Genomic DNA, 23,597 nt, shown 5'->3' on the forward strand with positions numbered 1-23,597 from the left:
AACGCTTTTGCTGCAGCTCCCGGACCATGGAACGTCATGTCGAAGCCCAAAGCTTCCGTGCGCGAGGGGCCGCCGTCCCAGTTTTCGCAGACGGTAACTTTTCCGCCCAGTGGTTGCCCAGTCGAGCCTCGTAATCCGAGGAATGGCGTAGAGGCGGGATCGAACCTGTCCCTTAGCGCTCCTCAATTGAATCAGTGCCAGCGCACCGTGCAGCCGAAGGTCAATACGTCCTCGAAAGCATATACGCAGGGTCGTGGACCATGCATGCAGCTGCAGTATAAGCTCCAGGTACGTCGCTGCGTCACTGTCGCTCCCCATTTGAACATTTTCAAGATGCAGTACTCCATGAAGTGCTCTCTTGCGCTACCCGTACTCACATATTTGTGTCTGACCGCATCAGCGTTGCCGACGCGACCACCAAAAGCACCTGTCTGCATTATCGGCGGAGGACCGGCTGGCTTGACGGCAGCTGCAAGACTGGACGCCAAAGGCATTGAGTCGATAGTGTTTGAAAAACAAGCTGCTGTCGGTGGCAAGTGCCAATCGTACTACGACGATGAGTGAGTGTTACACACGACGTTGAAGCGAAGCGCCGTAACCGCGGCTGACCACCCTTTCAGAGGAATCTTCCACCCGCTTGGCGCAGCTTTCTTCTCGAACACGAGCTACCCCGAGACCCTGAAAGTCATTAACGAGTCCGGCGTTTCTATCGAAGAATTCGCGCTCGCAGGCGCACGAGAACAGTTCCGCTTCAACATTACCACGGGCGCAATTGAAGCTGTGCCCGCGTTGTCCACACAAGCTTTACAACGTGTAGCTGCCGAAGTGCCGCGATACATCCAGCTTTGGAACCGAGACTTTGCGCCCATCAGCGCAACAAATTACAAGGTAGGCAACAGAGTGACGGCATGGGCATGCGGAGAGCTAATCCTCGAACAGAAAGGTGTTCCTGACAGCCTAACCGTGTCTGGTGAACAATGGTTCAAAACGAACAATTTCACTGTTCTTCCGCAACTACTCGTTAATCCCATCGCACTCTACGGATATGGGGATATTCGAGTTGTTCCGGCAGTAAGCATATCGAGACTCGGGCATTGGGAATGGCCACTAATTTCAGCAGTTGTACATCCTCCAGTACTTTACCCCCGACATCCTTACCGGCTTCCTCGGTCAGCACAATGTATACTACACCGATTTTCACAAGATCTGGGTTGAGTGGTTGAAGAAGAAGGGCTGCAAGGCGAAGATAAACCTTTCGCACGAGGTCCGCTGCATTGATCGATCCGGGAAGAACCCGGTCATCAAGTACACAGCGCCCAAGCCTTACAGCAACTTCTATCGATGGGGCAAACAGGAATGCGACTCGCTGATCTTCGCGTTCCCGCCGTCCATTGCAAACCTAGAAAGAGTGGGCTTAGACTTGACTGAAGAGGAACATGATGTATTCTCAGAAGTTGTCACCCACAACTACTACTCTTCCGCAGTAGAGTTTGAGCTTCCTTTCGGCGTCTCATACATCGCCAACAGCTCCAACTCGAGTGTTCCTCCACCTAACGATATGGAGCCGGTCGCCGTGCTCCGTCTCAGCGCTGCCTCGAACGTCTCGACATCCTGGTCGTGGGGCAAAGACAACGTCTACGAGTCGGAATCTACTGCTCGCGAAATCTTGCAGACTACTCTCTCCAAGATCAACAAAGACCCGAGGAACATGACAGCGCAATCGGAGCCTGTTGACTCCGACGAAATCAAGGCATTCAAGAAATGGGACTACTTCCCGCACTTCGGCAGCGAGGCATTGCGCAACGGTGCATATGGGTACCTTAATCGGCTGCAGGGGTGCAACAAGAGCTTCTGGGCCAGCGGGCTTGGTGGTATGGAGATTGTCGAATGGGCTATTCGCGCAGGCCAGGACGTCGTCGACACGTACTACTAGCGCGCGTCGCTTTGCTTTATACAAACGCGATGCAAACAAAAACTTGGGACGGGTCTCTGGATTGCTTTTTTTCGCAGCTGAATACCCTGGGCACCACATGTGGAGGAAGCGAAGTTGGGATGAGCGCGGTTCACGAATTTCCTTTTCCTCGTGCATTGCGCTGATGACTTTTTTTGTATAGATAGATGATACCTGCCTTCGATGTGCGTGGGTGGGTTTCGTGTCATGATCACGTCCGTTACGACTAGCATGGGCTGGGTTGGTATACGGCTATGATGTTTAATGATAATGGCTTGTAGTATACATAGTACATAGTGTAGATAGCTCGAGATGAGTAGACGTCGATGAATCTAAAGCTTGCGAGATTTGTCTACTGATGAGGATGTGTACCTCAGGCCCACTCCACTCACTCCAACCCCGACAACCGCGCCGCGCACGAGCAGAGGGATGATCTGTCTCGGTTTCCCCGCGCCGATGCATTGTTCCTGTGGCAAACACACATTCCAAGCTGGAGAGTTTCAATGACGCCATTTCTACACGCCCATCTGGGAGCAGGGAAGCCCTGCTTCGGCTCGCCCGCGATCGCGGTGCGCTGGCACTGAGGGCGAGTAGAACATCCACAGCCACAGTCAAGCCCGCCGCCACCGCTACGCCACAGATGCGGTGAGCACCGAGGACATATGGGCAGGGGTAGTAATATAGTACGAACGTGGGGCGCATTGGAGTGTTGCAACTGCAAGTAGAGTGTGCGGCGCGAATGGAGTTGGGAAGTTGGATGAGGAGGTACAGCGTTGGGTCGATGACCTAGTGTGGTACCCTGGGGTTTTGTACGGTGGTACAGTCTAACTATGGCACAAACAAATTGTTCTCAGTATAATGAAGTGCAGCATGCAGACAGGAGAATGCAAGACTGGTCGCAAGTAGCATTGGTACCGTAAAGCTTGATTTGCGTAACAGGGGCGACGCTGTCAAAACGCAGCACTTCCAACCATGCAACTCGAGGTATGGTTCGACCCATATCTGGCCATCAAAAATCCCCACTCTCCATACACGACAAACACTCTAGCCTTGCCACTTAATCCTCTTCTCGCGGAACATACTCACCATGCCAATAGGCAGCAGCCCCGGATCCACCACATTCAACCCCCCAAACCGCTCACACATCTCTGGGCCGTACATCTGCGCAACCCACTTCCAATACGGCTCCATACCGTGCCAGTAGCCTGTGATGCCCTTCAAGTTGCTTTGTCCGTTCAACGCCTGCGTAGCCTGCTGTATTTGCGTGCTGACGTCGATCGACTCTTCCTCGGGGCGCCTCATCAGACTGCAGTACGTACGTACGATGCTCGCCCTTCCGGTGGGCGCATACTGCTCGCGATACCGCACGTATTCCTCAATAGGGAAGAATATGTCTGCATCCTTGGCCGGCTTCCACTCAGGATCCGCTCCGGTGTAACGATTTGTTCTAACATCGCCGCGATCGAACGCAATCTTGGCTTCTTTGTAGTCCTTGACTTCTTTCTTCAAGAACTCGTCTACGAGGTAATGTGGATCCTCCTTGACCGATTCGCGGATTTGAAGCAGGCCGACGAAGGGGGACTTGAGGTCGAGTCCTCCGAGCTCCACTGGGAAGAAAAGGAAGCCATCGGGAATGTCCTTGACATGGAATCGCTCTTCTATGGTCTTCTTCAGAAAGTGGACCACATTGCCGCCATCGAAGATCTTTTCTTGAATACGGCGGTGGGTCGCCAGCATTCTATCCACGTGCTCGCGGCCGAAGCAGTTTGCTGGCTTTCCAAAGTTGGAGCTGAAGAATGTAGCGGCATATGTATTCCACGCTTGGATCCAATCGATGACGCTCTTCGACTTACCTTGGAGCTGCGCGCGGAGTTCTTCGATATGACCGTCGACCATCTTGTCGTCGATCTCGAAGCGCCCGGTGAATCCGTCAAGGTACAGAAAGCCCCAGCGGATTTCTCCCGCCGGGAGACGTCCGTCCATATCCACATCGTCGGAATTGTGCTTGGCTTTGTCATGGAAGATGCGCACATGGCCAGTCTTCACGTCGTCAATCTGAAAGATTCAGCAACCAGACGTGAAAGATGTGTCGCCCTATGTCATTCATTTTTTACTGAAGGTACATACCTCAACAGTCATGGCAGTGGCGAATTCCTGTACACAGTCCCATGCTTTTACACACTTCTCGTAATCCTTGGACCAGAACCAGATGTCGTCATAGAGGCGGTACATCATCTCGCCATGGGTCGCCTGGTTTACGGAAAAGTCAAGGCAAGCAAGGACGACTTCGCCGAATACATCGCTCAGTGCGTGCGACCCGGGAGTGCCACGGCGACGGAGTCGCGGCGACGAAGACTTATCGTCAGTGAATTTCAGTGGAGCTTGTAGAAACGTCTTGAAGAATGTACGCCATTTAGCACCGACTCCGAAGAATTCGAAGACAGCAAGGATAGTCTCGTGCGGCAGAAGAGGGTTCCAGGATTCGAAGTTCGAACGAAAACAGGTAAGTTCCCCGTGCAGACGAGTATTCAGGACAATCTCGGTAGCGACAATATGGAGAAGCTGTTGCTTCGCTTCCATTGGGTTCTTCGATCGATAGTTGTCCTCATCCTCGTCGTCTTCCTCTTCGTCGTCATCAACTTCCTCGTCATCAGCTGGACACACCCGTGTTAATTCAAGTGTTAATTCAAGTAAAGAAGAAGGGTTCTAAAGCTGCGTCACTTACCAACAGGAAAAGAAGCAGACGGGGCTGACTTCCTCGCAGCCTTCGAAGCTAACTGCTTCCGCGGTGCCTTACCGCCGGTAGACTTGCGGGCGGTTTGTTTCATGCGAGTAGTAGTTTGCGCCATCGGCTGCTGAACGTAGCTTCTGAATTCAGCTTCTTCCTCTCCCTCTTCAGTCTCAACGCGTTGTTGCTCATAGTCAAGCAGCTGGTGGGCAAAATAGGTCTTTCTATGACCGCTTGCCCGCTTTTTCTGGAGACTGGAGTAGGTCTCAACGCCGTCCTTTCCAAGGTAATGCTCTCGACGGTAACGATCTGCGTTCGGGACAGCGATCTCGTTCGACCTCCAAGCCTCCAGGCGGAAGCCCTTGAACGCATTCTTGAAGAACACAGACCACTTCACGCCAATGTAGTGCAAGAAGATGGCTTGTAAAAGATCCTCGTGCATTTGGATGCTGTAGCCACCATTGACATTTCGTCGTTCTTCAAGCGGGACGTGATCGCCCCACGACCAGCGACCCAGGACAGCCATGCGCATATTGAGCACATCTGCAATCTCACCGAGGATGACATCGTTGCCAAGAAAGTCTTTGAGGACCTCGCGCTTTTCGTTCGAGAGAAGGTCGGAAGACTGCAGACTCTGTATGACCCATCGCAGAGTGTGGACATTGAATTGCTGGGAGCTGCTGAGGCCGCTCTCAAAAGCAGCAACCTTCCGACGCAGCTCCTCTAAGCCAGCGCCTACATCAGAATCTGATTCTTCGCTGATCGAGAAGAGGCGTTCAAGATAGGCTTTGAGCTCTTGCTCATCAACATCGGCAGGTTCGAAGACCGCCTGTTCCCACTTAGCCCTGGCTTCAAGTTTCTTCGTTCCAGGTAGCTCTTCGAAGTCCTCCCCTGACTCAGTATCACCCTCTGACAGAGCGGACTTCTCCGAAGAGAGCCACTCGGTGACAAGTCGTCCATACAGATCTATATCATGTAAGACTTGTGTCAAGGTTCTGTGATAAACCCTTACCTGCGTACTGATATTTGTTCGATTGGATGGAGAGATATTGGAGAAGCATGTTTTCCCAGTTTTTGAGAACCTTGGGCGAGACTGACGGATCGTATCGGGCTTGTTCCAGGAAGCGATCAAGGTTTTTCAGGTCTGTTTCAAGGCGGCTGTTGCCGGTCGAACCTAGTACAACACGGCCGCTTTTTCCATCTTTCGATGGCTCGGTGGCAACAGTAAGGCATGATTTGATGCCATCAGCGAGGATATAGAGCCACTCCAATTGATCTGTCACCTTAGACGCTTTGTCCAACAGCTCCTTGTATTGCTTCTCGAAAGCAGCGCGCTGCCCAGCGAGCTCTTCTAATTTTGTTGTGGTAATGTCCTGCAATGTCTTAGAGAACACGCTGCCGGAAGACGCCATGGTGCTGATGGTAGAGGATAGTCGATGATAGAAAGAACCTGAATATTGATCAGGTAGATCAATGTGGGGCGCTGTAACGGAGTTCCCTAAGCTTTTTATAATGTGAACTCGTGGCCGAGTTGGGAGGGATGCAGCGGAAGTGTAAACGGGAATGACTCATAAGCTGTGAACCGTCCAGGAGTGGATAGGGGAGATGGAGAGGGGTGCGTTTGTCCAGAAGTAAGTGCATATACAATCAGGCAACAACCTCGGTGGGTCTTGGCGGGCGGCCTCACGCAGTCTCCACTGTCGTAGAAGAATCGAACATATGCGGCAGGAACGCTGATTCAATGTAGTAGATGCGGTGGCTGTGAATATCAACGAAACGGTCTTGGCAACCTTGCTAGTTTCAGTGCTTCGTCCCGTCTGCTGTTCAGAGTCTTAGTCAGCAGCTTGGTTGTTTGAAAAAAGGCTCTGAGCATTGTGGTTGATCCGATCTCATCAGTAAGATGCATACGGCCTGCTGCATGTGTCGTTCTCGCTCTGCAAGGTTGCAAATACGTCACATGGCTAGAATCGTAAACGCTAGTACACTTTACGTTAGATCGTGTGAACCTCAATCGAAAACATTCGTGACTTGTTTCCTTTTGTGGAAAACCCATCGAATAATTCGCACTATTTTCATCATTACTTCTGGAACCCTCATATCCTGATGAGCCCTCTTGGCCCTTTGGTGGTTGCCTAAGTTGCGATCGGCCTCCTGGATGCGCCCCAACAGAACCTTCATCCACCTTCAATCTCACACAATCATTTACAATGGCCGCGAGCACGCTGCAAACTAAGACCATCAGCTCTGAGAAATTCGTTGAAAGCTGCGGCGCGATATTATTCGACTTGACCAACCCCTCTGACATCAAAGTCTGCGTAATCCAGCACAAAAGCACCGGAGAATGGCATTTCGCTAAAGGACGCCGGAACCAAGGAGAAGCCCGCAAGGATGCCGCAATCCGTGAAGTGATGGAGGAAACTGGGTTTCGCTGCCAACTACTACCACTTACCATGCCGACCAGAGCAACACCTGTGGAGGCCCGTCCAGATGTCCCTGATAAGGCGCACGTGTGCGAGAACCTTGTAGAGCCCTTCATGTGCCAGATTCGAACACTTAAGGCTGGGAAGGGCACGAAGATTATATGGTGGTTTATTGCAGCCCTGGAAGGGGATGCGGGCAGGGACAAACTACCAGGAGAAGACACATGGCTGCCTGCATTCAAGTCATGGCACAGTGCAATGAACGCTTTGACATTCCAGAACGATCGCGAGGTGTTGCAAAAAGCCTTGTCATTGCTTCAGATGACATTTCCAACGCTTGAGGTTCCAAGCAAAGATACCAGTCAGTCAAGTGCACTCTCAGGAAGCCCGACTAGCCTCAATTTAGACGCAAACCATTCAAAGAAGGCTGCAAGGCGAGCCGTAAAAGACGCAAAAGCCGTCAAGAGACAGAGACTGCGCGAGAAGCGGAAGCAGATGAGCTCAGCAGCAGATATCAACGGTCAGCATTAATTCCAACTCGAACGCTTGACGTACAACTACGCCGCACGAATGCAAGACTCTTCGCCAGGCACCAGCTCATCGTCACCCCCGCTTCAATCATCCCTAGCCAACCACCTCTTCGATGCCTCATACACAATTGGAAACGCCTCATCGAGCGCTAGATACTTTTTAAACACCCCGTCATCAAGTATCTCCAGAAACTTCAAGCACGTCACAAAGCAAACATCCGCATACGAGACTGCATACAAGTTAGCCCTTTCCTACGCTCCCCTCTCGATCTCAGACTCACCTGTCTCTCCCAGGAAGAACGGACCTCCTTTCTCCCGCAGCAAATCCCCAATCTCCTTCGCGTTGACTTTCATGTCTTCCCATTGCTCCTCCGTCGCCTCCGCCTCCACCTGCTGCAGCGGCTTTCCAAACATGCTCTCCCTTGTCGTGTAAAAGTACTCCGAGGAGACGCTGCTTAGCAGATTCGGCACTTTGGGCATGAGGTGCTTAACGATTGGTCCCAGCATGGAGCTGTTGCGCACTTTCTCCACAATGGGATCCTCGAGGTGGAGAGAAGGGGTTGGGTACTGCTTGTCGAGCGCGTGAACGATGTGCCAGCTTTCCATGGAGAAGGTGCCGTCGGAATAGCGAATGGCCGGGCTGGTGTAGTCTGAGAAATAGCCTGGGTCGTTGGGGTCGTTCGGGGGGAGGCCGCTTTGTGGGTTAGCGGGTGGTAGAAGCGGTCAGATGGGGGAAGTACAGGGCTTTAAGGGTGGGAGCGAGGTCGGGATACTCGACGAATTCGGTTTTGTAGTCAATGCCTTTCATGTTCAGAACCATGCGGACTGCGAGTGTCAGCGGGTTGGGAGAAATAGATGCTGCCATTGGCCTACCCTTCCATGGATTGAACGACCATCCTTTGGCGGGCGCCTTGCTCGGGATATCGTAGAAGATGACCTGCTGAGCCATCGCCGTGTGCGTGACAGTCTGAAGCAACTACAGCACGGGATCGATTGCAAGGTTGTGAGTCTCGACGTATATTTTCAGTCCGCAGCAAAACGAAATACGAGGCTAAATGAATGCGAAAGCACAGAAATCTCATACAGCTTGTCACTGGATATAATCCGAGTTTCGTAGAGCATGTAGCATCATATACGTAGTACGCACATTCCAACATTTGTCATCGCGCCCTACCCGCACGTAACCAAAAGCAGTAAGCGAAACGGGCCGCATGAATCCTCGCGACCTCTAGGCAACACAATTCTCACACCGAAACGATCCCAAGCTCGGGAATATCTCGCAATATCGATCGCTAGGAGCGGTCAAGCTGCAACAGTATGGGCGGGGCTGCTTATTCCCGTACGAGTTGCAGATTATCCAACAACACCTGTGCAGAGCTCGCTTACGTACGCGCCAGACGAGTTGCGGAGTGCGAGATGTTGGGCTCACTGGATGAAGGTGGTAAGCTGCAGTCAGGGCAAATGTGACCTTTGGATACTATTGGGATCCGTGGCAGGCCCGAGGGCATGATCGCTGGTACCTGGAGTGCGGGTGAGTATGTGGGTATGCGTACAAGACGGCCTCGCCTAGCCAGCGTGCGCACTACGACCTCCCGCCTTTCTACACACTGTATTCACTCTCAGATCCTCTCGCATGTTCGATAGATAGCGCTTCAGGTGAAAAAGCAATTCTACAAGCAGGGTGGGCTGCACAAGAGCCGCTGCTTACGAGGAAATAGGATGCCTGGAACAGCCCTTGTTCCATGTCTGATAATGTATACATAACAACCTTCGATTATCTATCCTCAGCTCCGTATCAACTCCCTCCATCTACCTTCCTACCCCGACACTCAATTCCGCCCTCACATGCCCAAAGATTCGTTCGTGTATCTGACGCAGTCCAAACTTCATGAACAAAAGGAGAAGCTCATTTTGTTTCCCAAAGGATGAAGGCAAAAGTGGCCTGCACTACACGTACTGAGTCACTAAACGCAAGACCTCGACCTCCAGGCAACCGAACGCGCTGTGAGTTGAACCTAGGTCTTCAATGTGCCCTGGCTTTCCACATGCTAGTCGTGACACTCAGCCTCATGTCCGTCCCAGAGTGACCTTTCGCGAATGGGAGCTGGGCCGCTGTGCTGTGCGTTCTACATTGTTAACAGTGGTGGTAGTATGACGGTGTATTGAATCAAAATAGTGGTTCAGACGAAAAGGTCTGTCTGTCTTGGGCTGGGGACGTGTATGTAGACTGGAAGGTGGACAGAATCAAGCAGGAGAGAGCAAAGGAAGCAAAAAAGACCGAACGCGCGAGGATTCGAACATGGGTCTCTCATAGCACACTTCGGCCGATGCGTGCGGAAATATAGACATCTCACTGCGAACGTATTCTTCGCCAAGAAAGGCAGATGGTCACCAGTGAGCCACGCGTCATGAGGTAGGTTTGATAAGCGAAGGCCTAATGCTATAACATATACTAATCGATCACGACAAATGCATCCAGGATCTCTGTGTATGCCGAAAAATGAAGGGGTAGAAGCGGAGTTGCGTCGAGGAAGGCAAGCGCGAACGGAGAGGAAGAGACGGCAACGCAAATCACGCGATCCCTACAGGATGACAAAAACACCAAGTCGCGCGGATCATGCTGAAAATATGGCACGCGAATAGAACGGGGTTGAGGAGACAGGCAGGAGGTTGACCAAAGAGAACCGCATCGCATCCAGTCCGAAGCACCACCGCCGCGAAAAAAGAAGGTTGGACATGCTCGGATTCGGACCGAGGTCTTCCACATCACCCAAGCACGCGTCCATGCTTGTCTGCAAATGCAGAGCGTCTGCGGGGGGAACCTCTCTGGAGGTGGTCGCAGAGTGAGGGCGCCCTACCGTCAGGCCACACGTCCTGTCAATTTTGCTTGATGGGCGGATGGTGAGGATTGGGATGTGGATGTGGTAACGAGAGGGCAAGGCATGAAGTACGGATGGGAGTACGAGGAGATGTTGGGAAGGACGGTGCGGGTCGAACAGGAAGGAGCGAGAGTGCTCAAAGCTTAATCAACTCTTCAGTGGTAATGTGTTGAATACTTCTGCGACTACATGAACTGCAATTCAAATGTCGCATCTCCTCACACACTCGATACGTCCGTCCCAAGAGAGTGTGTCCATCCCATCCGTGAATGTACCTGTAAGGAAAATGAAAAATGGCACTTGCAATGCAAAGCCGGGGTATCAAGATCGTAAGAAACGAATGTCCTCACCTCCACAACCCCTCGCCTTTCCCCCATGTATGCAGGAACATCAAACAATCGTTCTAGCACCTACGCGTATGTCTTCGCGACACGTTGTCTGCTCAACAACCCATCTCTACCGGGCTACCGTCACACCTACCATCCTCTGTCTCACAAATACCTATTCAAATCCTCTCGAGCGGCTGCACCGCCTGAACAGGCCTCCCCATCGCCGCCTCAATAGCCTCAAAGCTGCCACGCGGACTCTCACCCTGGCTCGGGCCTTCTTTCGCGCGCAACTCCCAGCTGCCCACGCGCTCGTGCATGACTCTCTTATTTGCACCAACGCCAGCACTAGGGGCAGGATCAGCAAAGGGATCGTTGCTCGCGGGCACAACGCCTTTGTTTGCAAGCCCCAGGTCGGGATCAGACGCTAACTTCGCACTCCCCTTGAACCCGCCGAGGGAGGACGAGTGTCGGCGGCGCTCGACGCGGTGCATGCGGAGACCCCCGAGCAGCATGGCGAGACCAAAGAGCAGAGCTGCCACCGCGAGCGTTACGACGGCGCCGATAACACCGGCGACCACGGGGGAGATCTTGGAGCGCGGAGTCTCCGCCGTGGTGAGCGAGCCAGTCGTATCGACGACCGGGCAGAACACGCTCTGGCTACTACACGCCTCGCACCAGTCGCGGCTCTGGCGAATGGTAACTCTCGCCATGCTATCCGAGAATTCGCGCCAGGTGATTGCATCGTGAGACGGTCCGTTGCGGAAGATGGAGTACGCCTGGGGCGCGGTGTCCGTGTAGCCGTCGGTGCCGTTGTGAAACGAGAATCGGACCCAGAGGTTGTCTGCATTGTCGGCGGTGTTGTTGCCCGTGGTGAAGAGCTCGAAAATAAGGGCGGATGCGAAATCTGGTATTTCCTGGCGGATGCTGCCGGACTGGTAGTAGTCTGCGTCCAGGACAGAGAGGAGGGACAGCATGACGTCGTATTCGCCGAAGAGGAGGTTCAGCGGCTGCGACATGCCGTTTGTGGTGTTGCCTTCATTGTCGACTATCTTCTCGAAGCGCTTGGTGATGAGACCCGCGGCTGTCCTGCCTGCTATCGCGCGGGTGGCGCTCGTCGAGTCGGTGTCTGAGCTGACGTTGCCGTAGCGGTAGTATGCATCCTGGTTGGCAAGAGCTTCGACTTTGTCGAAGACGCCAGCGTTGTCAGGATTGTTGAGATCTTTTGAGGTGTTGATGTCGTGAGTTTTATGGTATGCCAATGAATCGTATATGCCATACGCGTTGCTATAGTCGCTACAAGCCTGGCTGTCAGCTCAACGTTCACTACGTGACAACGAATCAAGCACTTACAGCATTGGCTCGGGTAGATCGTCGTTGAACCAGCTTAAACTCAAGGACTGGTAGAACGCACTCTCAGCCGCTTGCGTGCTGAGAAAATCCTCCGTGCCTTCATAATTGGCGCTTTCTAACCAGGCCCTCGGACACTGATCATGTCCATCAAGATAGATGCTTCCGGGATCATTTTCACTCATGGTCATGATGTTCGCGTACTGGTAACCGTCCAGCGGGTAACCCACAGTCGAGCCATTCGCCAGCAGCCACACCGCGTCCGGGCTTACCCCGTTATTCGTCTCGTTCAAGCTGTACTGTGGGTAGAGGCCCTGCATGAACGCCTGTGCCGCGGCGACCAGGTACGGCTTCTCGAGGGTCTGGATGTAGAGCTGGTCGGGATTCAAGAGGTGCGGCGCCATGCCCTCGATGGGGCGCACTCCCAGACGCGTCGCGCCCGAATTCCGGTCGATGTAGCGGCCTCTGAAGTTGTTCCCCAGCTCGAGCATCTGCTGCGCGCCCAGCGCGGACAGTGTCTCGGTCCCGGAACGCACCCACGGCGTCCGCTCGCCGGTGCGGATGAAAGCTACGGTGCCATAATTGTTGATCTCGGTTCCGTAGGTCTGGCCTTGCACGGCACGAGCCGCCGCCAGGAGCGCGAGGGAGGACAGAAGCATAGCGAGCTGGAGCTCAGTTGCAGGAGGGATGGCAGAAGCGCAAGGCTGAATTGCACCACGCCGGACGTCAGCACATTCTTATTGCTACAGCCGCTGGGCTGCATGCGACGTTCCCATGTGCAGGATGTGCGTGTGCCAGGCACCCGACTCAACCACGGTCGTCACTGGCTTATCGCTGAGCTTGTTCTTGGAGCTCCCCAGAGCTTCCTCAGAGCTCTGTAGCGGGGTAGCTGCAGCTCCGGGGCGTGCTGGCGGACAAGCGAGCTGGTGATTGGTCGGATGGATGGTCGAGGAGTGGACACCTGGTTGGGGATTGGAGGAGCAAAGCACACCATTGCAGGCACAGCTGGCGGGGGGCTGGATTGCTTGCAACAAAGAGTGGTAGCATTCCATCATCGTCTACAGCCTCATCCGCCGCCTTCCACGCCTTCGCGCACTGTCTGCATCAGCCCAGGCACCTTAATTATGAAGCAACAGCCTGCTATCGTTGGGCGACATCGAACCGAAGATCATCCACCGATTGTCAAGATACATTGAGTCCAATCTCGATGCCTCAGCTCTCAGGTCTTCACGGTATCCTGCGGGCTCATCTTATCAGCACGCCATTCCAACACAGTCTAGCCGCATGCTGCACCCTCACGACGACCAGCCTTGCGGATCTGCATGTGACCGCTGCTCGGCTGTCATCGTCACGGGCAGTGCTGTGGACCTTCCCCGTCTGTCAGCCCATAGGCCCGGTGCGTTCAGCCCACAAGAGCACAAATGCGATACAGTCAACGTGAATTTCGCACCTGTACCAGCGACAGACTTGACCGAGGTTCCGCAGCCTTACTTCACACGGTCATGTCTGAGAGCTGCCCACCATCCCCTCGGCTGTCATGCTCCGTCGCATCCCCGAACCTGGCGTTCCCATTCCTACGCCGTGCTCGCTCCGACCTCTGAGCCGGTGCCGCGCTCTCCGTGGGGGATGTATGACCCGTCGAGACATTCGCTGCCCCCAGGTCGGGTCGGGTCGTCCTGGCTTAGTGCGACTTGGAAGAATACCTCGCTAGCGGTCTGGTGTGTACCATCGGGTCGGAGATGTGAGTGAGTCTAGCGATAGCGCCCGCTTACCGCTAGAGTATACCGTAGGTGTCTCGGGAACTTCCAATTCCAGATCGTACCGAAGTAAGCTCGGCCATATACTTTTCGGCCACATATACTTCTCGGCCACCCCACCACAACGCGTCACGCAGTTTTGAATTGCGCCCTTCTCAACAACAACAATTATATTTGCCACTCAGTACACATAGAGCTAAGAGTAAGTGCTGCTGCTGCTGCCGCTGCCTTTTGAGCTTCTTTCTCTGGCGAAGTGCTTGCCTGTTCAGCCTGAAGAGCTGCTGCGCGATCAATCGCAGCTTTAATACTCTCAATGTTGCTAAAGCGCTCATTTGGATTCACCTGAACTCGCTTCCTTACACGAGTATTCCTAGTAGTATCTAGTTGATATTTAAGTCGTTGATTTTCAGCCTCAAGCTGGGCTGCCCTTGTGTTCGCTTCTGCAATAGCCTTGCCTGCCTTGCTAAGCACGAGCCGGGTGCTTCGTGAGAGAGATTCTGACAACAACAGCTGTTGCTGAGCCTTATATAACGCCTGTGAACTCCAAGGTGTGTTGAATGTTGACTCTAGGGTGGCAGCTAAGCCCTAGCTAGTAGGTGGAGTAAGTGGCCGGCTATTTACTTGAGATGAGAGCAGTACAACAGCTGGATTATATAGGTAGAGGCCAGCAGCCCTCCAGCCAGCTCAGATAACTCGCTCTGAGAGCCCTTCTTCTCTAGCTTTGTTATACGATACAATAAAGCGCTCCTTCTTGACTAGTGCTGCGTCATTAAGCGCTGAGAGAGCTCGGATCTCATTATGATAGCGTGACTTGAGTACAGAGAAAGGAGCAAGATCTAGAGGCTGTAGCAAGTGGGAGGCATGGGCTGGGAGGTAGAGGAGATGTATCTTATTGACCTTACAGAGCCACATAAAGTTAACAGGTATATAGGAGCCATGGCCGTTAAGAATGAGGAGTTGATAGCCGCCGCTAGATGGTGAAGTATTCGGTATAAAAATGCGCTGTAACCATTCATAGCCGATTGAGTTTAACGTCCATCCATTCTTAGAGGTTGTATAGAGCCAGTCTGGTGCGCCTTATGCTAGGAACCATGTTGATTATAGATGCTTGCCCTTAAAGATAACTAGGCATTAAAGCTTGACGCTGGTGGCTAAGATAGTCTCAATAATCGATACCCACTCACGATCCTCTAGAGATTTGATATAAGCCTTCTTCTTTGCAGCACTTGTGAGCACCTAGGCGTTTGTACATACCCCTAGTGCGCACCTGGTCTCATCCATATTCCATATATCTTCGTACTATATGCCTAGCTCTATTCTTGTCTGCTCAAATAGCTCAAGAAAGGCTCGAATAGTATCGTGACTAGCTGCTGTAGTTCTCGCGCTCTCGATCGTTCGGCCGACTATAGATGCGACGCATAGGTTGCGGGCAATGAAATGGGGTATCCATAGTTGCCCAAGAGGCTCGGTGTCGCCGTTCATGCGGAGGAGCCGAGTGGCCATTTCTCGTACGCGTGGGTGGGAGGGAGGTTGAGCGCGTGAGTCCTCATCAAGTATCCAATCTACTAGAAAGGCCTCTTGTTCTGGAGTCAATCGCTGCTGCTGTTGATGAGCTATCGCGTGTGGTTGGCGGCCGTTGATGCGCTCTTGGAGCGATGATCGCGGAACTCCATACGCCTTAGCAGCCTGTCGCTGGCTTTTAAAAACACCTGCATTGAGATCGCGGATAGCATTATCATAGGCAGCCTCTCGGGGATCCATTTTGAGTATGTGGCGTTGACAGTACAGAGCGTAAAAAGCAGAGTAGCGCGTTGTGGTGGGGTGGCCGAGAAGTATATGTGGCCGAAAAGTATATGGCCAAGCTTACAGCTCGACCGCAAGAATGCAGACGTCAATCCACGTCGAAGGTGGCGTAGGCGCTTCTCCATGTTACACAGACACCATGATTGAGAGGACAGTAGATGACATTGACATGTTTGCATTGTAAGCAAGTTATTAAATCGTCGTACGGTCAAGTGGCTGAGCGGGTGGCGCCAAGCCAACCCCAAGGCCTGTTGAAACTCCGTCCCAAGCTGAGGACTTATTGCTACACCGTTCATGGCAGCGACGGCTGGCTTTTTCTACCATAGCACGTCCAATACGCGTCTAAAAGCGTAAACCCACGTTGATATATCCTTCCCTTTTTTCCTAATCTCACAATTACAACGTAACCTCGACACGACCCTCGGCTCCTGGCGCACCGCCCTGCTGCAGAGAGGGGAGGAGGTAGGTGATGTCGTCCCAAGGATGCCTGTACAGACCAGTCCTGAGCCTCTTCTGGTCGAGGAAGTGAGCAATGAGACCAATGCTGCGACCGAGCACGAAAAGACCGTTGAGAACACCCATGCGGAGGTAGTCTTCAGCCTCCTCAGAAGAGAAAGCGCCGCAGTTGCGCATGAGGTCGACGAAGCAGACAGCAATGCAACCGTCAACATTGAGAATGAGGTTGTCCTTCTTGGACGTGGTGACAGACTCGACGGCAAGAGCGTAGTCGAGCAGCTTGGTGCTGGGGAAGTTCTTCTTGACGAACTCCTTGACGAGCTCGACACGAAGATCAGGGTTGTTCCTCGACTTGATCCTGTGACCAATACCAGGGACTGCACTTGATTAGAAACGAGTTTTGGCACCGCTAGCAACATCACTTACTGAGCTTGTTCTCCTTCCTCATAGTGTCGACGAAGTCACGGGGGCTAAGACCCTTGTCGAAGGCCTTGGTGAACTCATCAGCGGCACCGTCGAGGGCACCACCGAAGCGGGAACCGATGGTCAAAAGACCAGACACCAGCGCGGAGATGAGATCCTTGCCAGCACGGGTGGTGATAATGGTGTTCATGGCTCCGGACACGGCGGGACCGTGGTCGGCAGTCAACATGAGAACCATCTCCAGAAAGCGGCTGGCGTAGTCGGGCAGACGGCGACGGAACCAAAGCAGCGACATGACACCACCAATACCAATGTTCTCTTTGAAAACATCGGAAATAGGCATACCGGCGTAAAGCAGTTCCTGACCACGGTCGTCGGAGATGGTAGAGATGAAAGCAGCGGGCTTTCGGATGAGGCCAAGTTCCTGAGCCCACGAGTAATCAATGGGGATCTTGGGAACACCAGGCTCAGGCTTGGGCACGATGGTGCCCTCCTTGACAAGCTTCTGGTAGACCTGAGCGAGGGTCTGGGGGAGGTCCTCAAAGGTCTCCGGCACGTAGATGCCACCTTCACGCATGGTCTTGTTCTTGGTCGCCGCAGTCTCGAGCTGAGAGTTGGCGAAAGAACCAGCGTGACCGAACTGGACCTCAGTCTTGAGCATGCCAGCGACGGTACCAATGGCCCACGCAACGATGGGCTTGGTGATCTGACCAGACTTCACAGCCTCGACTACACGGTACTCCTCAACACCACCGACCTCACCAAGCAAAACAATGAGCTTGCAGTTGGGGTCGGCCTGGTAACGGAGGACGTGGTCGATGAAAGTGGTACCAGGGTACCTGTCACCACCAATGGCAACACCCTCCAACACACCGTCGGTTGTGTTTGCAATGATGTTGTTGAGCTCGTTGGACATACCACCGGACTTGGACACGTAGGAAACCGACCCGGGGCGGTAGAGCTTGGAAGCAACAATGTTGTCCATCATACCACCAGTGTTACCGATCTTGAAAGATCCGGGCTTGATGCCACCGACGGTGGCGGGGCCAATGATGGTGACGCCCTTTTGTTGAGCAACGTACAGGATTTCTCGGGCACGCTAGTGCGGTCAGTTTCGCTGATGAGCTGTCAAATATCAACCACCACTTACTCGCTCTGGTACACCCTCAGCAATGATGGCGATCGACTTGATCTGGGGGAACTCCATTAGCTCCATGGTGGACTGGTACACGGATCGCGATGAGGCGAAGTTGACGACGGTGTCAACGTCGGTGTGCTTGGCCATGGCCTTGGCCACGTCCTGGTAGACGGGCAGCAGGGTCTCGCTGGTTCCCCAGTACCTTTGCAAATATTAGCATCCCAATTGCTCAAAGCAGTAATTTCCGAGTACGCACATCTTGCTGACGAACTGTCCGCCGAAGGTGTAGATGATACCGGCAACGGACGGGGTCTTGCGCTTGCAGATGAAGTCGAAATCGAGCATGCCCTGGACGGCACGGGGCTGCAGTCCGCTGTGTGCAGTTAGTCGCATGCCCGCTACTGACCGCCTTTTTGTGCTGTGTGCATCTCGGGAAGCTTACTAGACGAAGCATCGTGTCTTGGGGTGGAAGAGGAGGTGGTCGGCGGGCGGGCTCATGGGCCGCGAGGGAGCAGCAAAGCGGCGGATGTTGTCGTTGGCGGAGAGGCTGTCCGACGAGGTAGCCGCCTGGCTGGGGGTAGCCCCGTTGACAGGCGCGGCGGAGGGCATGTTGGCCAGAGGTGTTGAAGACGGCAGTCTATCGGCGGATGAGAAGACCTGGGTGCAGCGAGAATGTCAGCAAGGGTGCAATTGATAACGCGGACACCAGTCGGCGGGGTGGGCTCGCTGACAGGGCGAGGAATGAGACGAGAGGCAGAAAAAAATAGCGGCGCAGCTGGGGCAGGAGCACACACGAGGTGAGGCACGGCGGGCAGGAACAAAGGGGGACGGCAGGGAGGCGGCTCACCTTATTGACTGTTGCGCCAGGGACTGAAAAAGCAGAAGCTGGCGTGGGCGGGATGGGGGGGATGGTAGAAGAAGTTTGGTGGTGTTGCTTCCCGAAGAATTGGGCGGTCCAGCGTGGTCGGCGTTGAGGTCCCTGCACCTGCTGCTGGATTTGTTGGGGTATGGCCGAGCTGCGCGCTAGACCGCAGTCCGACAGTCGGTGAACGGGGAGCCGACAGTCCAACGCAGCAGTTCCTCGCCGCAGGCTGTTGGAGAGACGCTGCAACGGCGTCTGTAGGCTCTGCAGGCGCTGGACGCAGCGAGGCCCGACAGCACACGGCTTCCGGGTGGAAATGTCGCTCTGGCAGCGTGCTCTGCGCGCCGCCGCAGGCGTGGCCCCTCGCTGAGCCAACGCCGATGCCCCTGCCGCCCCTGGTGCTAGCGCGGCCCTGGTTGGCTGGCAAAGACCCGCACCGCCGAATTCCTGCACGGCCCTCCCCAACCTGGCCGCCGACGCTCAACGAGCAAAAAACATACAGACCGCCGTTCCCCACGTCCTCAATTGCTGCTGTTCTGCCTCCTTGCTGCTCCAGCCGTCTCGTTATCGTCAGGACCCGACTGTTGCTGCTCAACCGATAAGGTACGTCCCAGCAACTTCCCCATCCGCCTTGTTTTTTTCGTGTCTCGCTCCTAGCTGTCCGATTCAGTTGGGTCGGCGCTTTTCGATAAAACCCACTGAGCCTATCACCGGGGCGGCGTCGGGCTACGAGCTTCGAGCCTCTGCGAAATTTGTTAGCCAACGCTGCTGCCCCGATAAACCGCTCGTCCCTCTCTTGACTGCACGCCCACACCCCGCTCAGGAGTCAGCACTCACGCACCACAGCTCACTCCCTCCTCTTCACCACCATGTCCGCCAAATCCATCCTCGAGGCCGACGGCAAGGCCATCATCAACTACCACCTCACCCGTGCCCCCGTCATCAAGCCCACGCCGCTCCCTCCCTCTTCCACACACAACCCGCCCTCCAAGCTCGCATCGCTGCACTTTGCTGCCGATGCCGACATCAAGGGCGTGCTGGACCAGGCCGAGGCCACCTACCCGTGGCTGCTGGCTTCCGGCGCCAAGTTTGTCGCAAAGCCCGATCAGTTGATCAAGAGGCGAGGCAAGAGCGGTCTGTTGGCGTTGAACAAGACCTGGGCCGAGGCCCGCGCGTGGATCGAGGAGAGGGCCGGCAAGCCCCAGCGTGTTGAGACCGTCGACGGTGTCCTGAGGCAATTCTTGGTCGAGCCATTTGTTCCTCACCCGCAGAACACAGAGTACTACATCAACATCAACTCGGTGCGAGAGGTATGTGCAATTCCAATCCTGTGTGCGATCGCATGGCGGAGTGCAGTCGGGAGACGAGCCGTCAGCGAAAAGTCGAAAAGTCGCAAGAAATGGGTTTGTGACTGCAGTGCAGTGCAGGCGTGTAGCCACGATACGCGGGCGGATTTCGTTTTGTTAAACGACCGCTCGGGCGAAGGGAAAACTTATCCTGGCCCACTCCGCGAGCACACGCCTTTCCACTCTGCAGCGCAATGTCCGCGTTTCAAGCATGTGACAGTCCAAATGTAGCGGAATTGGCGCGCGCGCCTGCCGTTTCTGTCGCCTCATTTCACTCCAATCTTGCGGCTCTAGTCTGGCGCTCGGCTACCGCACCGCCTTACCAATCACATCCCGATCCTAGCGCTAACACCCCGATCTAGGGTGACTGGATCCTCTTTACCCATGAGGGTGGTGTTGACGTTGGTGATGTCGATGAGAAGGCTGAGAAGCTTCTCATCCCCGTCGACCTCAAGAACTATCCGTCCAACGAGACCATCGCCAGCACCCTGTTGAGCAAGGTTCCCAAGGGCGTCCACAACGTTCTCGTCGACTTCATCTCCAGGTTATATGCCGTCTATGTCGACTGCCAGTTCACGTGGGTTTCATCCTACTCCCCTCCACTTCCCGAGCAACCACGCTAACCCTCCGCAGATACCTCGAGATCAACCCCCTTGTTGTCATCCCCAACGCCGATGCCACCTCCGCTGAGGTCCACTTCTTGGATCTTGCTGGCAAGATCGACCAGACTGCCGAGTTTGAGTGCGGTGCTAAGTGGGCTATCGCCCGCAGTGCCACTGCTCTCGGCATACCCGCTGCTCCCAAGGATGGAAAGACTACCGTCGATGTTGGCCCTCCTCTCGAGTTCCCTGCTCCTTTCGGTCGTGAGATGAGCAAGGAGGAGGCTTACATTGCTGAGATGGACGCGAAGACTGGTGCATCTCTCAAGCTCACCATCCTCAACGGTAACGGCCGTGTGTGGACTCTCGTTGCTGGTGGTGGTGCTTCCGTCGTCTACGCCGATGCCATTGCCTCCGCTGGTTTCGCTGGTGAGCTCGCCAACTACGGCGAGTACTCTGGTGCACCCACGGAGACCCAGACCTTCCACTACGCACGCACCGTCCTCGACCTCATGCTCCGTGCTCCCCAGCACAAGGAGGGCAAGGTCCTCTTCATTGGTGGTGGTATTGCCAACTTCACCAACGTCGCATCTACCTTCAAGGGTGTCATCCGCGCCCTCAGGGAAGTTGCACCCCTCCTCGTTGAACACAACGTCCAGATCTGGATCCGTCGTGCCGGCCCCAACTACCAGGAGGGTCTTAAGAACATCAAGAACGTCGGCCAGGAGCTCGGCCTCAACATGCACGTGTACGGCCCTGAGATGCACGTTTCTGGTATCGTGCCTCTTGCTCTCGTCCCGGGCAAGACCACCGACATTGCTGAGTTCTCTGGTTAAAGAGTTGTATAGTAGATATTGTGGCGCGTGTTTTATCCCTGACATGAGGATTCGGGGACATTTAGACAAACATTCAGCATGGGTTATGTGCGTGATGCTAGGAATGGACTTGGTAGCGATGCGATTGCCATCTAGACTTGTCGCGCCCTGCCGGGACGTTGCTCGGTGGGCCCATGGAAAGTACAAAATTTAATATATCCCCAGTAGACGTAAATCTGTACTGCGGTGTGCTTGATAAATGTTGATCAGTTGCCAATCGTTGAGAATTCCTGAGATTCTACAGGGCTGGGGTGGCGGTGTTGGTCTCAGGCATCCGGCCTCACGTCAACATGAACACGGACAGCACATAGGTCAATAAACATAAAGTAGCTCAAGTTGCTCTAGCTTTTACTACTTTATCTTCACACCGAACGCGGTTTGCTTAGATCTCTTCTTCCTCTCGTCGTGAGGACCTATTACGGCGCTAAATGGTGGAGCTCGACTAGGTCAGCTAGTAAGTCGCCAGAATGTAAGCAAGGCAACATCATCTTCAACTTGAGGATTTCAGAAGAGGCGTGTACATTCCACACAGCCTGCAGGAGAATTCACATGGGCCGTCGATCTAGATGGCGAACCACTACACGAGCATACCGCAGCGGATCGTGCACGACAAGAGCAGTTACAACTTGTGCCTGCCGTGACGTCAATTTCATTGTGATGGTCAAACCCATGAGCAAGTTGCAATGCCAGTCATTCCTTTGAGGAACAAGACAATTCGAGATCTTCCTGCTCAGTTTGACCTCGGAGGGCCCTCGTGCTTGAGCCATGAGGTGGCGAAGGAGCTCGAGAAGCGCAAGAAGGATCTGAAGGAGGCGAAGAAGGCAAAGCATGCGAAGAAATATCAAAAGGGATGGAAACCAACGGGAGCCAGGAAGGCAGAGAAACAAAGAAAGGTCAAAAGTCGAAGAGCTCGAAGGGGACTAAAACTTAGTGTTCGTCCCCTATTCCGTTGACGAGTAGTGCGTGCCAAGTGCACCTTCCTACCTCGTTGGCTTTCTCAACGCTTCCGGGTGATTTCGGTCACGCTACCATTGCCAGATTATCCCTTTCCGCACACAGTGGCTGACAATGATAACTAGACTTTGTGTGGTCGTGGGATTTCCGGATAGACTACCATATGATAGTATGAAGAGCGTATTACACACTGAGTTCCTACAGGATGAGGCGCGCTCCAGAAGTCCAGTTTTTTTTTGTGAAATGATGCAATGGGACCATCCAGGTGATTACAATAGTCTTGCTGTTCTTCATGACACACTGGGACAACTTATGGCCCGATACAGTCTGCATTATTGGGAAAAGGGAATGGTGAGAAAGGAGGCTGGGTTTACAGTGATCATTTGGTAAGTTGATCTGAAACTAGCTGCGGTGTGACGTATGGTGATGGGATTTCTAGAAGTGTGCGCAGTTTCTCTTCGGCTAACGTAATCCTATGTTGGATAACAATGCGCTCTCGATTTGTATACTACTTGTCTACCGTACACCAATATAAGCCTTAGCACTAAATCAATCTTGAATTCATCTAAATCTGCGAAAGAGTTTGTGCCGTCTAGAAGCTGGCTTAGCTTCTTCCATCTGGATGTTCGCAGAAATGTCCATAGTACTAGGTCTTTGCGCCAAACACTTTGCTCTCAATACATCGGCTTTATCAGATTCTAGACCTAACGAAGTAAGCCTGTTTCGAAGCCTTTTGCACTTTTGATGACTAGGTCCAAACGCGTTCTCATAGCCATGCAGCGCTCGTTGGTACATCCTCCCTGCCTCGTCCAGCCGTCCTAGCTTCGCATAGAAGGCACCTAATTTGTTAACTGTATGGAGTGTTGATGTGTGCTCTAGTCCCCATGCCTTCTCTTTACCCCGTAGCGCCCGCTGGAGCATCTTCTCCGCCTCGTCTAGCTGTTCTAGCTTCCAGTAGAGGATACCTAAGGTATGAACTGTATTGAGTGTTGATGTGTGCTCTGGTCCTAATACCTTCTCGTAGCCCTGTAGCGCCCGCTGGTACATCTTCTCTGCCTCGTCTAGCCGTTCTAGCTTCGAGTAGAGGGAACCTAAGTTACAAACTGTGTTGAGTGTTGATGTTTGCTCTGGCCCCCATACCTTCTCGTAGCCCTGCAGCGCTCGTTGGAACATCTTCTCTGCCTCGTCTAGCCGTTCTAG

General features: G+C 53.8%; 10 protein-coding genes across 10 annotated transcripts in view; 4 read left to right on the forward strand and 6 right to left on the reverse strand.

The window, feature by feature from the left end:
- Positions 1 to 345: 345 nt before the first annotated feature.
- On the forward strand, positions 346 to 2,298 carry CC84DRAFT_1227658 (FAD/NAD(P)-binding domain-containing protein; the record flags this gene model as incomplete). Its single annotated transcript, XM_018183620.1, has 4 exons — positions 346 to 560; positions 621 to 888; positions 940 to 1,071; positions 1,121 to 2,298. The coding sequence occupies 4 exons, from the start codon at positions 346 to 348 to the stop codon at positions 1,931 to 1,933; spliced, it is 1,428 nt and encodes a 475-aa protein (XP_018043288.1). The 3' UTR covers positions 1,934 to 2,298.
- A 528-nt stretch (positions 2,299 to 2,826) lies between these two features.
- Positions 2,827 to 6,307, reverse strand: CC84DRAFT_1160170 (uncharacterized protein). The gene is made up of 4 exons (XM_018177426.1): positions 5,692 to 6,307; positions 4,677 to 5,645; positions 4,079 to 4,605; positions 2,827 to 4,006 (listed from the first exon to the last, which is right to left on the reverse strand). Exons 1-4 carry the CDS (start codon positions 6,089 to 6,091, stop codon positions 2,996 to 2,998), a joined length of 2,907 nt encoding a protein of 968 aa, XP_018043289.1. The 5' UTR covers positions 6,092 to 6,307; the 3' UTR covers positions 2,827 to 2,995.
- Positions 6,308 to 6,886: 579 nt separating this feature from the next.
- On the forward strand, positions 6,887 to 7,426 carry CC84DRAFT_1109822 (NUDIX domain-containing protein; the record flags this gene model as incomplete). Its single annotated transcript, XM_018175234.1, has 1 exon — positions 6,887 to 7,426. A coding segment is annotated over one exon (540 nt), but the record flags the coding sequence as incomplete, so codon positions are not given.
- Positions 7,335 to 8,578, reverse strand: CC84DRAFT_1136084 (uncharacterized protein; the record flags this gene model as incomplete). The annotated part of the gene is made up of 4 exons (XM_018176086.1): positions 7,335 to 7,859; positions 7,911 to 8,323; positions 8,370 to 8,454; positions 8,503 to 8,578. 4 exons carry the CDS (start codon positions 8,576 to 8,578, stop codon positions 7,714 to 7,716), a joined length of 720 nt encoding a protein of 239 aa, XP_018043291.1. The 3' UTR covers positions 7,335 to 7,713.
- A 1,464-nt stretch (positions 8,579 to 10,042) lies between these two features.
- On the reverse strand, positions 10,043 to 10,651 carry CC84DRAFT_166039 (uncharacterized protein). The gene has a single exon (XM_018185442.1). It carries the CDS (start codon positions 10,394 to 10,396, stop codon positions 10,082 to 10,084), a length of 315 nt encoding a protein of 104 aa, XP_018043292.1. The 5' UTR covers positions 10,397 to 10,651; the 3' UTR covers positions 10,043 to 10,081.
- A 1-nt stretch (position 10,652) lies between these two features.
- Positions 10,653 to 12,982, reverse strand: CC84DRAFT_166045 (phosphoglycerate mutase-like protein). Its single transcript, XM_018185443.1, has 2 exons — positions 12,188 to 12,982; positions 10,653 to 12,130 (listed from the first exon to the last, which is right to left on the reverse strand). The coding sequence occupies exons 1-2, from the start codon at positions 12,841 to 12,843 to the stop codon at positions 11,014 to 11,016; spliced, it is 1,773 nt and encodes a 590-aa protein (XP_018043293.1). The 5' UTR covers positions 12,844 to 12,982; the 3' UTR covers positions 10,653 to 11,013.
- Positions 12,983 to 13,391: 409 nt separating this feature from the next.
- On the forward strand, positions 13,392 to 14,643 carry CC84DRAFT_1171571 (uncharacterized protein; the record flags this gene model as incomplete). Its single annotated transcript, XM_018179918.1, has 6 exons — positions 13,392 to 13,580; positions 13,670 to 13,902; positions 13,975 to 14,010; positions 14,127 to 14,143; positions 14,410 to 14,489; positions 14,599 to 14,643. 6 exons carry the CDS (start codon positions 13,392 to 13,394, stop codon positions 14,641 to 14,643), a joined length of 600 nt encoding a protein of 199 aa, XP_018043294.1.
- Positions 14,644 to 16,140: 1,497 nt separating this feature from the next.
- CC84DRAFT_1079898 (ATP-citrate synthase-like protein subunit 1) lies at positions 16,141 to 18,370 on the reverse strand (the record flags this gene model as incomplete). The annotated part of the gene is made up of 5 exons (XM_018173866.1): positions 16,141 to 16,577; positions 16,627 to 17,722; positions 17,774 to 17,963; positions 18,018 to 18,134; positions 18,204 to 18,370. The coding sequence occupies 5 exons, from the start codon at positions 18,368 to 18,370 to the stop codon at positions 16,141 to 16,143; spliced, it is 2,007 nt and encodes a 668-aa protein (XP_018043295.1).
- Positions 18,371 to 19,355: 985 nt separating this feature from the next.
- Positions 19,356 to 21,559, forward strand: CC84DRAFT_1160176 (ATP-citrate synthase (ATP-citrate (pro-S-)-lyase)). Its single transcript, XM_018177427.1, has 3 exons — positions 19,356 to 19,933; positions 20,332 to 20,546; positions 20,603 to 21,559. Exons 1-3 carry the CDS (start codon positions 19,493 to 19,495, stop codon positions 21,402 to 21,404), a joined length of 1,458 nt encoding a protein of 485 aa, XP_018043296.1. The 5' UTR covers positions 19,356 to 19,492; the 3' UTR covers positions 21,405 to 21,559.
- Positions 21,560 to 22,958: 1,399 nt separating this feature from the next.
- Positions 22,959 to 23,597, reverse strand: part of CC84DRAFT_1136099 (TPR-like protein) — a gene marked incomplete at its 3' end in the record, with an annotated part of 3,373 nt that continues 2,734 nt past the window's right edge. Inside the window, exon 3 of the mRNA XM_018176087.1 lies at positions 22,959 to 23,593. Coding sequence (XP_018043297.1) covers positions 22,959 to 23,593 — 635 coding nt within the window. The remainder of the gene's footprint in view (positions 23,594 to 23,597) is intronic.

Source organism: Paraphaeosphaeria sporulosa, assembly GCF_001642045.1.
Source record: "Paraphaeosphaeria sporulosa strain AP3s5-JAC2a unplaced genomic scaffold CC84scaffold_1, whole genome shotgun sequence".
NCBI classification, from domain to species: Eukaryota; Fungi; Ascomycota; class Dothideomycetes; order Pleosporales; family Didymosphaeriaceae; genus Paraphaeosphaeria; species Paraphaeosphaeria sporulosa.